Source organism: Mastacembelus armatus, chromosome 5 (assembly GCF_900324485.2).
Source record: "Mastacembelus armatus chromosome 5, fMasArm1.2, whole genome shotgun sequence".
Lineage (NCBI taxonomy): Eukaryota > Metazoa > Chordata > Actinopteri > Synbranchiformes > Mastacembelidae > Mastacembelus > Mastacembelus armatus.
In genome coordinates, this window is record NC_046637.1 from 9,859,541 (window position 1) to 9,876,273 (window position 16,733).

Consider the following 16,733-nt stretch of genomic DNA (forward strand, 5'->3'; position numbering starts at 1 on the left):
AAATCTTATAGTGTGTGTGTCATGAGAAAGACCTACTAACCCACTGTCCTGTAAATTGAGATAGAGGTGACATAAACGTTGATGTGGGACTTGAGATGACCCAGATCCACAAAAGAAAGAGAGGTCACAATGGTCATAACTGGGATATGAAGTGTCAGATTTGGATGGTTTGAAACCATTTTCCCCCAGCCTCAATTAAGACTTTGACCCTTCCAAAGAATTGTTGAAATAACTTTTTTTTTTTTTGACTTACAACATGTTTTATCATTCTTTTATCACTCCTTCTTTATTCAAAGTTAATTTAATATAAACCTGATGGATGAATGTGAGGGTATGAGTCTCTCATTGCTATTTTACACAGACAGGCCATTAAGTTTCCCAAGTGTTCAGGTGTTCTAAAAGCTACAATTGCCTCATAAAAAAAAGACGGAACTACTAAAATGAAAGTGAGAAGCATTTCTAGTTGTTACAAGAAAATATGTTGTCACTGCATTGTGTAAACAAGGATGCTTCCACTTTTGAGTTGATTCTTCATTGAAGTTCATATGATGAAATCAAAAATCTTAAGTTTCAAAGTTTATATAAAGAATAACCTTGGGTAAAATTAAGAAGTAGAAAAGGGGCTTATGAAGGTTAAAATCCAATGATAAAACATTGTATTTCAATGTTATTAGGTTTAAAGAAAAATATAAATAATAGCAAATCTGTAGCAGTATTATGAAGCCTATGAAGACTAAGACTATGAAGAATCATGGGAATCATCACCATTTTTAGACTTATGAAACCAATCAAAGCAGCCAGAGGCAGCTTGTTCCACCACCTGCAATTTTTATCTCTTCACCCATTTATTCACCACACATGTCCATACACGTACACAGCATTTAACAGAATGTACATTTGTTACATTCCCACAGCTTGGTACCACTAAAATAAAATGTGATACCTGAGCCTTGGAGTGTGTGAATGTTGCTCGTGATTGTTGGTTTTTGAAATACTCGTGTACTTTTTTGTAGGCACTGAGATGCTTAGGAGACAAACATATTAAATGGTTAAACCCACAGCATGTCAGCAATGCTCTGCAGATATGTTTTTAGTCCCCACATTCACACGTACACATTTCATACTCATGAGCAATCTCTTTATAGCCTTGTCATGTGTCTGTGTGGCTGTCCGGTACAGTATGAAACTGATTTAAGCAGTATTACATTTCAAAGCTTTAAACACTACTCGAGTGCTTTCAGGGAGCAGCCCTCATGGCAGCTGGGTTTTGACAACAATGCATCCCTTATTCCAGCGTCATCTTACAAAATGAATTTTCTTTGATTTGAAACACGATCACACCGTCTCTCTGTGTTCTCCTTTATTTCAAAGAATAAGAACAGAAGATTCTTTATTTGGAGCCAGTGGCTTTTTCTCTACATAGTAAAGAGATTCATATACAGCACAAAATGTCAAACCTAAATAAAACAAAGTGGTGTAATATAGTATCATTTCTCCTTTCCACATTTCCAAGGAGTTCCATGACCTTATCTAAATGACTGTGGTTTATTTTGTAAGAAAACAAAAACAAAAATGTCGGAAATAAGGTGTTTGCTGAGCCGCAGCAATTTAAATCATTTAAGTCAATTGCATTGTATTTGTCACTTGCTACATGTATAAAGTGCAAATGCCAAATTTTAAAAATTTTCAATACTTTAATCAGCTGCTAATTATGATGACCAGTCCCAAGTTATGGGAAGGCAGTCTTCTGACACAGCAACCCTGAGTCATACTGAAAATTTTTTTAATTCTTCCCAGTGTAAATGTATTGACAATGACGACCAGGAGTGAGTGGTTATTGCCCTAACTATTGCACAATTACTTCTGTTACAATGGTGGGAAAAAAAAAAATCACAAGAGGCACGTCTGTTTTTGCAACACATCAGCAGAGAATGACAAAAAAAAAAGACCTGGTGTTTCAGTTAAAGTGTGCAAGAAAAAAAAAAAAAAAAAAACACATCAACTGACTTTCTTAGGGAAATTTCTCCAGAATCTGATGCAGACACAACACATGACTATTTTTTTTCTTTATGGTTTAATAGCAATGGCAATTCTTCTTGTCACGTCATGTCGGCTATAAAATCAATTTTCACTATCTATTTTATATTATTATTATTTATATTTATTTATTATTATTATTTTTATCTTTGTTTTGTTTTTACACCAAGTTATTGACAACTGGTGCAGACCACCTCTTGTTAAGAAAACACCAATAACTGCAATCTTAGTAAAAGAGACTACAGTGATGAACTGTTTGTTTAATGAGTCTTTTTATGACTGCACAAGTTTCCTCTTTGACTTAATGGCGCATGAGATCTGAGAAACTCCTGATGAACATAGGTTGCAAACTAATCAGTAATGCAATATAATAATAATCCTGCTCAAAGCCTACAGACAAACACTTAAAATGGGTGCAGTTTTGGCTGTAAACCATCCTCAAGTTTTGAAAACTTTCTGCAAATCCTATGGCATGTCACTATACTGTTGTTTTGAGTTTAAATTTAAAGATAAATGTCATCCATCCATCCATTTTCTATATCCGCTTATTCCTTAACCAGGGTCACAGGGATCTGCTGGAGCCTATCCCAGCTCTCTTTAGGGTAGAAGGTAGGGGTTGCAAGTAATTAACGGTAAGCGCATTATTTCAGGGAAACCTTTTAAAATTATGAAGGAACTGATCATAAATCTTGGACCCATAAAGCAAAACCTGATGAATTAAACTAAATCAGTTGCAGAGCATGATGCGTTTGAAGGTTGAGGATCAAACTGGCCTTGTTACTCGCTCACAGACAGTGGGCCAGGCTCACCATCTGGACATTCCTATCTATTCAGCCTTAATGACTGGCCTTGGTTTGAAACTCCTCTACAATCCGACAAGGTCAGGTTACAGATAGCAGCGTAGACATGACAACAGTGACAAAACTGAAAAGGAAAACGAGTATGTGTTGCTTGTTACAACCTTCATTTGAGCAAACCTTGAGTCAGATTTTGTCCACGCCCACCAACACCTACCAGGAACTAGGGTGTATAAAGATGACATACCTTCAGACAATGTTGATCTTTCCGTCACTGAGGTTGAATTGGATTTCTTGTAACTATATTTACTCTTGAGTTTCCTTGTCAGATTTGTGTTCTTTTCCAGTTAGGTGTTATTTTTTTACCAAAAAAAAAACAGGGGCAGTAATTACCAACATGACAACTAAATGGAAGTTGGCAGTACACCCTGTGTTTTTCAGACATTTCAATCTCACAACTTAAAATGCAAGCAAACCTATTTTGGCTCTAGGCTCTAAAGTATTTGTGTAGAGATTTATGTTACGTGTACATAGCACATAGCAAAAAAGTAAAGTGGTAAGATATTAACTTCCATGGGTGATTTCAAGTTTTCAGTGTATGTGAACCAGAGCATGAGAGAGATCGTTGTTGTATTTACATTATGCATGTACGTGACAGCAAAGGCTGATTACAGGATAACAGCTACAGTGGATGAAGTCGGTCATTCCTTTTCCTTCCGGCAGGCCAAGCAAAGCATCAGACTTCCTTTTTTATAGACAGCCTACTGATAAAAAGGGGCTTATTTAAACAACTCTGTCTCTCAACTATTATCATTACAGTCCAGGAAAGAACTACCATGAATACCATCACAGTACTGTGTGGTAAACTTGATTGATATTAAAAGCTGTACTCTGTGCAAGTCATTTGATAACTTTCTGGGTAAGAAGGCATTCGCTAATTGCAGTTGTGTCATGACTTTGTTCTTACGACTGTGTGTACTTTCAACTGGTTTCTACACCATGCAGGTAAAAGTGTATCTGGCAAATACATGAAAAAAGACATTGACCTTTCCCCCTTATACATGAGGCTAAAAGTGGCTTTAGTTAAATAGTCGGGTTCTTACATAATGACTTCATTTTACTGTTTTGAGTTTCCATTCACCTTAGCTCACTGAATGCTTTTTAAACTGCCACGTGTGTGTTCAGACAGAATGCTGGTTTGGAATGTGTTTATTTCCTGTTGGTGCTATGAAACAATTGATTCACAGTACAGCTTTAATTTATTGACACTTAATTCACTGTGTTGACTGTGAATTAAAGATTTGACTGACTGTGCATTTCTACAACTACCCCGCTTTAGAGAAAACTACATTTTAATTTTATGGTTGCTTGGCTTCAGATACAGCATAGCACAGTATAGTATGCTTTAAAATCAAATAAGCAATGCTGTGTTACCCAACTTTGTCAATAAGAACAAACTGCAACCGGAGCTAACAAAAATATCTTCAAAGGTCATGTATTGATTAACTATTTTGTAATCCTTCGTGTTATCTACTTGTGTGTCTCCTGGAAACATTTACCATATAATTTCAAAGAATAAGTGGGAAAATTACCTTGTGACAAGCAGCACTACAAAGCTCTGCATACTTTATTATGGGCAGGCCATTGTGTCTGTGAATCTTCATATTTCCTCATTTCACTTTGGTAACTTAAAATAAACCACTTGTAGTGTAGCATTGTCTTACACTCATGTCTAAACACAGAAGAACAATAGAGTGAAACCCCCTCTTTGGCTTGAAGGAGTACAGTAGGGGTGTGCCTTTAAAAACCTGAGGAAGAAGGATGTTGTGGAATGATTCTCATGCAACATGAATTATAGGAAAAACTAGTGTGTAAGGACTATCAGGCATGATGGTCATGATTTTTTTCTAAAAGAAACCACTGTGCCTTTGTTGCAGTATGCCCACAGACTGTAAAAAACCAAGAAGCTCTTGGCGTGAGTAGGATTTTCTCACCACCACACGCTTTAGACCACATACTTCATCACTAACATGCTGTGATCAGTAGACCTTCATATGACAAACACAGTTTCATAGTTTTACACAAATGTTAAAGTCAGATAAGCTGTTATTGTGAAATCACGTTCTATTGCCAATAAAAAATATTACCTCAGCTTCAGTAGACAGTGTAGTGAAAACCTGGTTATATTGGCCTCTTGCCAAGTATCATTTCAAATTTGTATTGATATTTATTGTCTCTGAATTAAACTGAATAAATCTACTTGGGTGATGGTGTTCAGTACGTGCACTTTCAACTGACCAACTCCTTCTTAGCACTAAGACGGTGAAACGTAGTTGCAGTCCAGTAAAACTGAACTAACAGTAAACAAGTAAATAAGCACCTTCCACCAAAAGCTGTTTTAATGTTGTAGCTTGTTATTTAGCAAATGTCACTACAGCATACAGATGAATTTTGATCTTTATTCAGTCCAACGTTGGGCAAAGCTAAGACCTTCAAATGATTAACATCAAAGTTATCTTCTCTTACTGAAAGGAAAAGGTGTGTCAGTGGCAAAGCCCAGATTTATTTTCAGTGAACTATACTTAACAATATGCAATATGCAGTTTCAGATGAATGTGAAAAACCTTGTAAGCTTGGATAAAAGCTGCTGAAATATGTTCACCTCTGCCTAGAGAAAGGTTTGTGCAAAACCCCAGGGTGTGTTAGTTCATCTCAGCCATACAATTATTACTTACTGAATATAACTCATGCTTCTAGTTACCTGTAATTCTGTTTTCCTTCCTCCTTCCTTCTCCTCCTGTTCCTCATCTAACTGCTTTACATTCATCAAGAGATACAAATTGTTCCCATGAACTGCTCACCCTTTAAAAAATTAAAGATATTGGTGGATTCCATTGCATGATGTTGTTTTAAAGTATTGTGTATAGAAGTTTTGTTTTTTGTTGTATATAATGTAGTGTGATTTTAACTGTTCAACAAGAGAACATAAGCCTGGGTGTGTCTCATACAAAGTATGTGGATTGGACTACCTGCCCTGATTCAAATAACTGCAGTGCTGTTATAAGTGGAAAATTTGTTCCTAAATCCTTCCAGGAAGGCTGTTAAATTAAGCAAACCGCTACCTGATTTTATTACAGCATGTTTGGGATTTCTGAGTGTCTTCATTTGTTGACTAGGAATAAACACCTTTAGGAAACAACAAACAGGGAATGTGAACTTTGACTCACATGCAACAGTCCATATGTAAAGGGAAGTAAATGTATTTAAAACAGAGTGATGTTTTTCCAGTTTAACAAAAAAACTCTTATCTAATATCAGATTATAACAAGTTTTGTAGGATTGTAGAACCATAGGTGCTTTCTTGAGGTTGTAGACTGTTACCAGGTGAAGAGCAGCTTGTTTTTGTAAATACATCCTAAATCAGACACATTACTGTATACTGTAAAAATAACAGGGAAATAACATAATTACAGCTGGTCATACAATGGACTAAGAAAGGTGACTTGTTTAAGTATTTGTGGTACGAACTGCTGGCTGTGACAAAGCAACCATCCACGTGAAAAGACCCACAGGGGATTTAGTTAAACATGAGCATACAGGAACGCATAAGTACAAATAATTATGGTCCTAAAACAAAGTTCAGTTTCCCTTAGGCCTATCTTGCAAGTTAAATACACAGAAACACAAACTATAAGAATGAGAGAGCGCTTTAGCTAGTGTTGAATTGCTAGAATATATTTTTGCAGAGCAGCATGTGCTACTAGCAGCAGTAGTAGATCATTTACTTTAACACTACTCCTAAAAATAATATTCCACTACAAGCAAAAGTCCTGCACAGTTTTACTTGAGAATATATAGGTGTTAGTAACACAAGTTAGACCTACTTATTATAAAGACTTGCCTCTGTCAGTATTACATTATTTTAATATTCAACCATTATTATTGAAAAATTACATGTAAGCATAATTTGTAGCTAGACCTAGAGAAGCCAATTTCAACTGTTCTGTAATGGTAGTTTAATCTAATAGTCCATGATATGTTATGAGCAACAAGTAACAGTTGTCAGAAGTATCATAGATGAAATATTAAACAAATTACAGGCACATCGACATTGAAATGGAGTAAATACACCTATATTCTCTTATTCTTTAGAGTTTTTCCATGAAAATTACCGATACTTTCATATGAGGAAAGATTTATAAGTGAGTGCTGCAATGCTGGCACCTGGCGGTGATGCTGTGTTACTGCAATTAAAAAGGCATGCGTGAAACCCGCTGTTCTCTTCAGATGGATTACTAACATATTATTAATTTACCTCGATTATCTTGATTGTAGCTTCTTGTATTTACAGAATATGACCTCCGCGACATCGACAATAACTTTATTAACGGTGCAACTTTCCCTTTAAGAGATCGGAACCAGACGCTCAGCGCCCAATCGCGGCGCGTAAACTGAACTCTGTTGTTGTCAGCAGCTAACGAGCTGTAAACTAGCATTAGCCGACCGGTGAGCTAACGGGATAATACCGTTTGTCTTATTGGTCGTAATAACGAAGTAGAGCACGTTTGTATTTTCGGTTGTGACAGTCAGAAGAGCAACAAGTCCTTCTAACGCGCTCTTGGGCTACGATATTAGCAAAAAAAATGACTTCTGCCCTGGTGAGTGTAGCTGCATGGCGCTTGTGTGAAGTTCGTTTCTTATGTGTAGTTTTACGTTTAGTGGTGGAGAAAGTGACTGAACAGATGATTTAAGTATGTTTTTAAATGCTGTGTGTTTTAAGTGACCTTAGTGCAGTGTCTTGTAAAAGTATGTTTGGTCATTCGTATTAAAAGGGTATCTTGTGGGACTAATAAGGGAATTAAGGTTTTTTAAAAATGTCAAATGCGTTTCAGGTTGTATTACAGTTCTGTATTTCAGAGCTGCTTAGAATTTAAACCTCTAAGCTATCAAAATCAATCTCTTGTGTCAATTGACAAAGGGCAAAGCCTTTGTAGCCTTATGCACATAGGTAACATTAGACAATGTGGAAGTATTGTCTAGATCATGACACTTTTTTATTCTACAATTTCGTGTGCACTTCTTAGATGTCATGCTTAGTGTTGTGGTTACAGATTCAGTTTAATATTTTATCCTAAAAATAATCGCAAATATCCAGAACATAAATCTCAGTTGAGTTTTGGCTGTAAGATGGGCCATGACAAATTTCCACTTCTTGGATACACATGAAATTATTCCTGCTAGACTGTCCAAATAGAAATGTTGAGCAAGTAATTTGAAGACTGTGCACCACCCTTTCAAATAGAAAAAAGGTGACATGCTATTTATTGTAGAACTTAAATCAGGTTATTGCATTACACTACAGTCTTTTTACTTATGCCCAAGATAATGCCAGCATCCAATTTTACATTTTAAGATTTTTCATTTTACATTTACATGACAGATTATCATATTGTTTAATAGCTGCCGCTCAGATTTACATTCAGGTCCATGATCTTTTTTATTGTTGCTACGTTGACATTGCTTTGCTACTGAAAATAACATTCCAACACGAAACCAGCTTCGTTAACACGATAGTGTCTTTATTTGTATATAACTAGAATACAAAAAAGCACAAACGCAATTTACAAAAACGTACAAATCCTTTCTTAAAACATGTTGGCCCTCCGCTTGCACATTATATAATCCATCACATGTCACAAGTCGTTTTCATTTAAACTTATTAATTCTCGACGCCATATTTGTCGAAGTGCCTCATGATAACGCCCAGCTCCAGCTCCACGGTCCCCATGGCTTCGGTGCGCAGTCTATATCTGTCCGCCCCGCTGTAAATAAGGTCCGGGTTGCGGAGCTGCAGTCCCCCGCCGACAAACATTTGCGTGAACTGCTCTTGCCAGGAGCCGAGCGGTCTCCAGGTCACACAGCTTATCCGATGACGACCGGGGCTAGACGGGACATGGCAGTGTCCGTATCCGTACAACTGGGAGCGTCCAAAGAGGTCCTGGTGCCACACTTGGAGGTGAAACTTTGGCCAACCCTGGAGTCCCTTGGTCGCGTAGTGCAGATCAATCGGGTGACTCCAGAACGCCATGTCTCCGGTTTGGGGAATATCCACCTGGGTCTGACCCTCCTTCAGCCCAGACAGAAGACGCCATGCTCCTCCTGTGTGAACTCCCCATTTGCAAAACAGGCTGCTCTGTGGGAAACCACTGGCTCCGACGATCTGGCCTATAATGTGCAGCTCAGCCATGATACAGGTCCCCCTTTACACCCAAACATGCGGCCCCGAGAGTCCCTCTTCTTTAACGGCTAGCAGTTCACGTCTCCTTGGTAACGTAGGCGGTGTCTCTCGAAAAATTAATACCCAGAGTTTTGTCTTTCAGGTACTGCTTCCTGTCGCATCACTTACTTGTTCCAGATTTATGAAAATGATTTTTGGTTCAGAAGCTCAGGTTTTGTGAAATTAATCCTAGTTTTTTCAACACTCTCGCTGAAAAACAACAAAAAAACTGATGGAGGCTTACGTTAGGAGCTGCTACCTGACAGGCAAGACGCAGGGCGCAGGAAATGTTTCGGTCTTTTCCTTGTTTTGTAATGTTTGTAATATAACGCCTGGACTGCAGGAAAAAGCACGACACCACTACTTGTTAATTACTCATTATCACTTATGACGAGACAATTCCGCTTCACTGCTAGTCTGCTGGATATGTTGCTTTTTCAAATAATTTAAACAGGCTTTGGTTGTCTGCGAGTACACTGCGAAACAGCGCCTCCACGGACCATGTTCCCTACACACACACTACTACCTTTACACTACGATTTTTGATGCCACAGATATTACATTTGGTTATCACCTCAAGTTTGTTTTGTCAATAGGCTATCTATTACAATAAAATATGTCAAAGTATACAGAATACAGTCCATGCACTTTGATTTATTTTTTTTCGTCTGTGGCTGTTTTTCACGAATTATTTCAAATGGTTAAGCTTTCCCAGCAGAGCTGACTTAATCATGGTAATATTTTATTGCACATGGTTTTGAAGTACGGGATTTAATTATACACATGCCCCTTTCACAGCTGGAACTTTGTCCTGCAGAGGTGTCACAATTATGGGGTTATTTGCTTATGTTCATACCACACGCACACAGCTTTTATAAAGCGGATATACAGTTTTTGAGTGCTAACTTCTTAATAAATAATACCCTGCGCGGTTTGATTATTGCTTATTTTGTCTCAACTATTTAATGTTATTGAGAAATACTAGGTTTTCAGGTGTTTCTGTCTCTTTCATTACATAGTCTGATCCAACCCTAGAGAGACATTTCAAGGGCCACAGGGACACTGTGACAAGTGTGGACTTCGGCTGCAACATGAAACAGATTGGTACTACTGCATTTTTTTCTGTCATAGTGTATGTGTGTCTGTGGCCAGATAATTTGCTTTGTCGTTTTACTGTTGCGTTTGCATGTGCGGTATAGGTTCTGTGGTCATAGATCATGTGTTCAGTCCAATTTACCTGTTCTTCCTCGTCTCTCAGCCACAGGCTCCATGGACTCCTGTGTGATGATCTGGAACATGAAACCTCAGATGCGAGCATATCGCTTTGATGGGCACAAAGACGCTGTCATTTCTGTTCAGTTTTCCCCTTCTGGCCATCTGGTGGCCTCTGCCTCCAGAGACAAGACTGTACGTCTTTGGGTGCCCAGCATGTACGTTTTGAAGAATTGCCTCAATATTTTTGGTTGAACAAACTCTATCTCTATTCATCTCTCTTATTATTGTTATATTCTACTTCATCGCTATCACAAAGAACAGTGATGCTGACTCATAATAGAAAAGTAACAAGAGAGGTCTACTGAATAATGTTGATCCCCTGCTACCATAACAAGGAGAAGGTACACATTGTGGAAAGCCCACTGCTTTTTGATTGTTGTCTTAAACTTTGTTGTTGCCTTGTTTTTTTGTGTGTGTGTTTGTGTGTGTACAGGAAGGCTGAGTCAACAGTATTCAGGGCGCACACTGCTACCGTGCGCAGTGTTAACTTTTCTGGTGATGGACAGATGCTGGCCACAGCTTCTGATGACAAGACCATAAAAGTGTGGACCGTCCATAGACAAAAGTTCTTGTTTTCTCTCAACCAGCACATCAATTGGGTCCGCTGTGTCAAGTATGAGGCACACATACACATTTGTCATCATATAATATTGTGTATGATATTTGTTGTATTTACACTCAATGTTTGATCTCTTAGATATCCTACATGTTTTCACAAAATCTTTTTTAACTATTAGGCATTTGGTGAAATTACAATTTCCATTGCATTTCTTACAGGTTCTCTCCTGACGATCATTTAATTGTGTCATCCAGTGATGATAAGACTATTAAGCTGTGGGACAAGAACAGCAGAGAGTGCATTCATTCTTTCTATGAACATGCTGGGTGAGTTCTTGCAACCAGAATGATGAATGGGGAAAATGTGGAAATGTTTTATATACATATACATTTATATACATGAAATGCAGTAAAAGAACAAGCAGAATCCATACTTTTTCTTATGGTATATGTTCTTCTGGTAAATGTTGATGACCTAGTGCATTATATACACTATTTAATTATTTTTTTAGAATATTGTAATTGTAGCTGATGTTTCAGCTAAAGAAGAAAAATGTGAGAAATGCCATAATTAAGGCACTGAAAATCCTGTTACAAGCTTATCTAGAAGTATCAATTAAAGCCCTAAAATGTAAAGCTGTGTTGATTTCATGTTGAATAGTGTAAAATGTATCACAAGTCAAAATTATCTCCACTGGATCTTTCCCACTAACAAATGTTTTTGTGTGAGATGAATCATCCCTCTGGAATAATACATTTGAGTTCTACAAAAGCTTGAACAAAGACCCAACCTTTTTTTTTAATGTCTTGTTTTTGTTCTTCCAAGTTATGCAAACTACGTAGACTTCCATCCAAGTGGGACGTGCATCGCTGCAGCCAGTACTGACAACACTGTCAAGGTGTGGGATATTAGATCCCATAAGATGCTCCAACACTACCAAGGTAAAGACACTTTGACTGTATAGAGGAAATATTTGGTTTACATTAAAGTCATTCAAAGGTCATGGTCATTTGTGTCAGAAAAACCACAATTTGCATTCAATCCCTACATATTTAGAGATCTCATGTTATTTGCGTTAATAGATTACAACCACATCAACATCATGCTTCAAGGCTCACAGTTTAACAAATTCGGATGCCTTATCCATATTATATTATTGTAGGTTTTGCCGTTAAACCACAGAATTTTATTATTAGTATATGCTGGATTACTGTCTAAAAACAGACTAGAGTGACCTCTGAGGAAAAATGTATGTTGGTTTACCAAATTCAAATGTAAACAAAGTCTTGTCATCCACTTCCACTCCACTGTGATATAATCTCACCTTTATACACAGTGACAAATACAACTGGGGTTTACAACAAGTAACAGAAATAACACTAGGATAAAATGAAAGTTTTAAAGCTTGTTATTAAAGTGGCAATCAAGATTCATCCCTTGCATATTCAATAAAGTAAATGCTGGTGCCTTTTTGGCAGTCTGCCACTCACTCTGATTGTTCTAATCAGCTCTTTTAAATGGATTTCTGTTGTGAGATCTAATAAAGGATAATCACATCAGTCTGTAGCTTGAGCATGAAGATAAAAGCTTTTCATCTCCTCTTGCTTCCTCTCCTCTGTTCTTCTATTCTCTCCACAGTGCTTCATATCACATATTGTTAATCACCAGTTTAATCACCCTGAAGTGTAAAATTGAATTTAAAATGTGGCATAGGCATTGTTAGATACCTATGAGAACTCTTAGGAATTACAAACAGTGGCAGGTAAATGTGTATAATGTGTGGAATAAGCTTTGTAATTAGTATAGCCTTTTAAAGAGGGATGTCTGAATAGTAATTATGGTACAATATGTTTTCTTTTAGCCATCTTAGCTTGCTGTTGGGTGGTTAATTCAACTGCCTTTGTATTTATTCTGGTGTTGTTTACCTTGCTTTCTATCTTTGTATTAGCCTAAATCATGCCAAAGACAATATCCCACTTGGTCTCAGCATACGTGATTTTAGCTTTTTAGCATCTTTTTGCAGCTATAGGTATTAGTTGACACACTTGTTGTGGCATGTTGCTGCCAGCAGAGGGACTACTTTGCTTGTTGAATATCTGCTGCTGTAGAACCATTGCAAGTCGAGGGGAAGTTTTCATCACTTGATGTAAGCTGCCATATGTAATGATACAGTGTGTTAAAGGTTATGATAAGCCATTAATGTACCGTATACAGTAAATGGGGCAGTGTGATATAGAGCATCAGTCCATGGCAGTGGTGGTTGATGCAACTGTGGCCTGCCGATGGGTCCTTGAACAAGAGTGTACTCTTAAAAGCTGCTGAGTTTGGATATAAATGACTGAGTCCTTTGAATATGTGTAAAGAGGGGAAACACTAATATATTGTGACCACATTGATTGTATAATATGCAATGATTCTGTGATATCTAATTGGCCAAAAACGTGAATGTGTAGAATTACAAAATACAGTAAAGCATAATAAACATGTAGTTTTTATGATCTTAATTTGTAAAATGATACGCTTAGGTTTAAATTACATTGTGTGTGTGTGTGTGTGTGTGTGTGTGTGTGTGTTTATACAGTCCACAGTGGTGTCGTGAACAGCCTGTCTTTCCACCCAGCTGGCAATTTCCTCATCACTGCATCCAGTGATTCCACCGTGAAGATCCTAGACCTTGTGGAGGGCAAGCTACTGTACACATTGCATGGACACCAGGTAGACATAAACACACACATGCCGTTTATATATTCAGCAGGCCTGAACTGTGCAGTTTATCCAGCCATAATCACGATAGGTAATGTCTGTGGTTGACTCTGTTATTCCTGAATGTGTGTGGACAGTTTGGTGTGAGTGTTTGACATCTCCTTTGTGTATGTTTGATTCCGTGAAGTGTGTATCTGTTTGAGTGTGTGCGTATGGTGCCTTTTTTTGGACATGGTGTATTTTAGTACTCGCCAGGCGAGGGACAGCCCACTCATGATGACTCATCTCAGGGCTGTTGGAAGGAAACAGAACTGTGTTTTTGCCTTTATTGTACTTTTCATCTTACTCTGTTTCTGTCCTGTCCTTTTTGTCCAACTTCAGTGCTCCTTCCCCATTGGTCTTGTGTGTTCTGCGGATGTTTTACCATCACCACGGTCATTGTCATGTTTATTTTCCTTAACCTTCTTTGTTAGCATTTACCTTCTCTCTTCTGACCATAGATCTGTTTGAACAACTGACAAACTGGCTAGTTGGCTAGTTGTGGAAATCAGTGGCTTGCTATTACCACATGCGGCCCATCTGTTTCTCTCTCCCTCTGTACATGTTGTCTTTCACATATTCTGTCTTTTTTGTCTGTCACCTGTGTTTCTCTCTGGCCACTTACCAAAACTCTTGATTAGCTAAAAAAAATATAAATATATATATATATATATATAAGCACTTTTCCCCCTTCTCTTTTCACACCTCCAAGTTTGTCATCTCCTGCTGAGTGTCGCCATTTCTGTTGCTGTTCTTTTTGGCTCACTGGTGACTCCACCAATCTGGTGGTGCTGGGAGTGTTCAGGGTGTTAATTGTCTCTCCAGTCGCATATCTAGATATGGGAGAGACCCCCATCTGTTCGGTGTGGGTGTGTAGGTTTCTGTGTGTTTATGTGTCTGCTTCGATGTGTTCTGCTGTGTAGGTGTGGAGGCCTGTGTGCATGACTCTATGTGAAAACACACAAGGGCTCTGAGGGAGTGTTTTGCTGTTGGAACTGATAAATGTGATGTTTATCTAGCCTCAGAAGGACCTTACCTGGCTGAGTAAAATCATGTTAATTTAGGTTAATTTGTGACTTTTACAGTGTGATTTACAGCAAGTCTTAAATTAGGTCCATCAGTATACTTTGGACCACATGCTAACCACATGAAAGAGATGTAAGTGAAAAGGAGTTGATTTCTCAATCAAATGTATATAGTGTGTTTCACAGATGTGTATGACGTTGGTGACATGTTAAGCTGATACCCACTATTACTGCTGTTAAAGTGAGTTAAAGGACAGATGCAGACCTGAAGGTTTTTGTAATGGCTGGGTTATTGTACTGTTTTACTGATTATTATTGGAATGTTAATATTTTCTTGAATGTAGTATAATATGTGTTCACAAGGGTAGAATTTTGACAAAGAAAGGCAATTTTGAAGTCATAAGACCAGAAACAGTATGTAGTGATGCACTTTAAGGCTGCAACTGACAATGTTTTTTCTTAAAGATTAATCTGCCACTTATTATTGTAATGAAAAATCATAGAAAAAAAATGCCTATTACTTCCCGAAAGCTAAGTGTTAACCCTAACCCTAAATTACTGCATTGTAAAATATCTATGTTTTGAACCTATGGTTGAACAAAACATAAAGAAAAGCAGAAAATCTTCATTTGAAAACATGTAACTAGAGAATGTGGGGTTTCGTGCAAAATGATTGAATCTATTAATTGGTCATTGGAATAGTGCTTTAATAGTGTCAATAGACTTACTGATGAATCAACTACTTGTTTTCGATATTGCACCCATCTTAATACAAATTCTGATAAGTAAATTTTGAGTGTTGGCTGATCTGGTATTACTGCTCTCTGTTCTATTTACAAACTATAATTGAAAAAAAAGATTGTTTTATAAGTATTAGAAGACTGAGTCATTGCAGTTTTGGAACAATGTACCAAGAAACAGCATTTCATTTGGACTATGCAAATGCTCTTAGAAGTACAAGACATAACAGAAGTAAAACTAGTCCAAGCATGTAATGAGTTTTTTAGTCATAATTCTGACCATGTGGGGTCTGTTGGATTTCTGCAACCCCTGTTCATTTATTAGTATATAAAATGTGCCAGCAAGGTTCATTGCTCTGTCAGACTGTGTGTGTGTGTGTGTGTGTGTGTGTGTGTGTGTGTGTGTGTGTGTGTGTGTGTGTGTGTGTGTGTGTGTGTGTGTGTGTGTGTGTGTGTGTGTGTGTGTGTGTCTGGCCATGGCAAGTGCCAGCCTGGCAGTAGGCATTAGTCAGAGCAGAGACAGAACATGCTGTCTGTCAGGCCGTCGGGTTGCCATAGTGACAGTGTCTGCTTCTCTCAGGTGCTTCTGGGAAACCATTTCTCATCCAAACCAGCCTGTCTGGGGGCCAGCCACAGAACACGGCTCCCTTTTTTTTTTTTTTTTTTCCGAGCAGCACACAGACACACAGTATGCTGTTTTCCCTTTTGTTTGTTCTCTCCATCTTTTCGAACACGGACAGCTCGTGATTATATCATTGACCCCATTTCGCATTGTGAGAAAGAAAAGAATAAACCAAAAGATGCCATGTTTTCTGAGTTTTTAAAGCTCAATCACGCCTGCACTCCAGGCTCATGTATGCACTCACAGTAACACACAGACACACACACGCAATATGCTGAGCTCCTGACATCTGCAGGTGATCCTGGTGTGACCTTGCCCCACCTGAGTCTCAGCTCTCTGTTATTGATTGTTCTGCTACAGCCCCACACGCCCTCCTCCACACATGTACACACACCCACGCACACAAAAGCTTCAGTTCTGAGCATAATTTTATTTCTTAGATTGTTCAAAGTGTTTTCCATGTGTTATGAGCCTTAGACACAAAAAAAACCCATTTCTGTCTCATTATATGTAATATACAGAATAACGTTTGAAGCAACACAACATCTACTTCATATTGCTTGGCAGAAGAAAAATATTTAATTGTTTATTTTCAATTTGCTGTATACCGAAATTGAAAATGAATGAATGAGCTGAATTTAAAGCGTCAAGCAAAGTTT

At 37.9% G+C, this 16,733-nt stretch overlaps 2 protein-coding genes across 2 annotated transcripts in view; one reads left to right on the forward strand and one right to left on the reverse strand.

The window, feature by feature from the left end:
• Positions 1–7,291: 7,291 nt before the first annotated feature.
• poc1a (POC1 centriolar protein A) overlaps positions 7,292–16,733 on the forward strand; it is a 32,392-nt gene continuing 22,950 nt past the window's right edge. Inside the window, exons 1-7 of the mRNA XM_026305805.1 lie at positions 7,292–7,492; positions 10,131–10,215; positions 10,370–10,541; positions 10,820–10,999; positions 11,164–11,271; positions 11,771–11,886; positions 13,527–13,660. Of these exons, the coding sequence (XP_026161590.1) occupies positions 7,478–7,492; positions 10,131–10,215; positions 10,370–10,541; positions 10,820–10,999; positions 11,164–11,271; positions 11,771–11,886; positions 13,527–13,660 (810 nt within the window). The 5' untranslated portion in view covers positions 7,292–7,477. The remainder of the gene's footprint in view (positions 7,493–10,130; positions 10,216–10,369; positions 10,542–10,819; positions 11,000–11,163; positions 11,272–11,770; positions 11,887–13,526; positions 13,661–16,733) is intronic.
• On the reverse strand, positions 8,478–9,173 carry b9d2 (B9 domain containing 2). Its single transcript, XM_026305806.1, has one exon. It carries the CDS (start codon positions 9,079–9,081, stop codon positions 8,554–8,556), a length of 528 nt encoding a protein of 175 aa, XP_026161591.1. The 5' UTR covers positions 9,082–9,173; the 3' UTR covers positions 8,478–8,553.

Bases quoted from the DNA above. Each gene is read 5' to 3' on its own strand.
- b9d2 (XM_026305806.1), bottom strand. From the start codon at position 9,081: ATGGCTGAGCTGCACATTATAGGCCAGATCGTCGGAGCCAGTGGTTTC.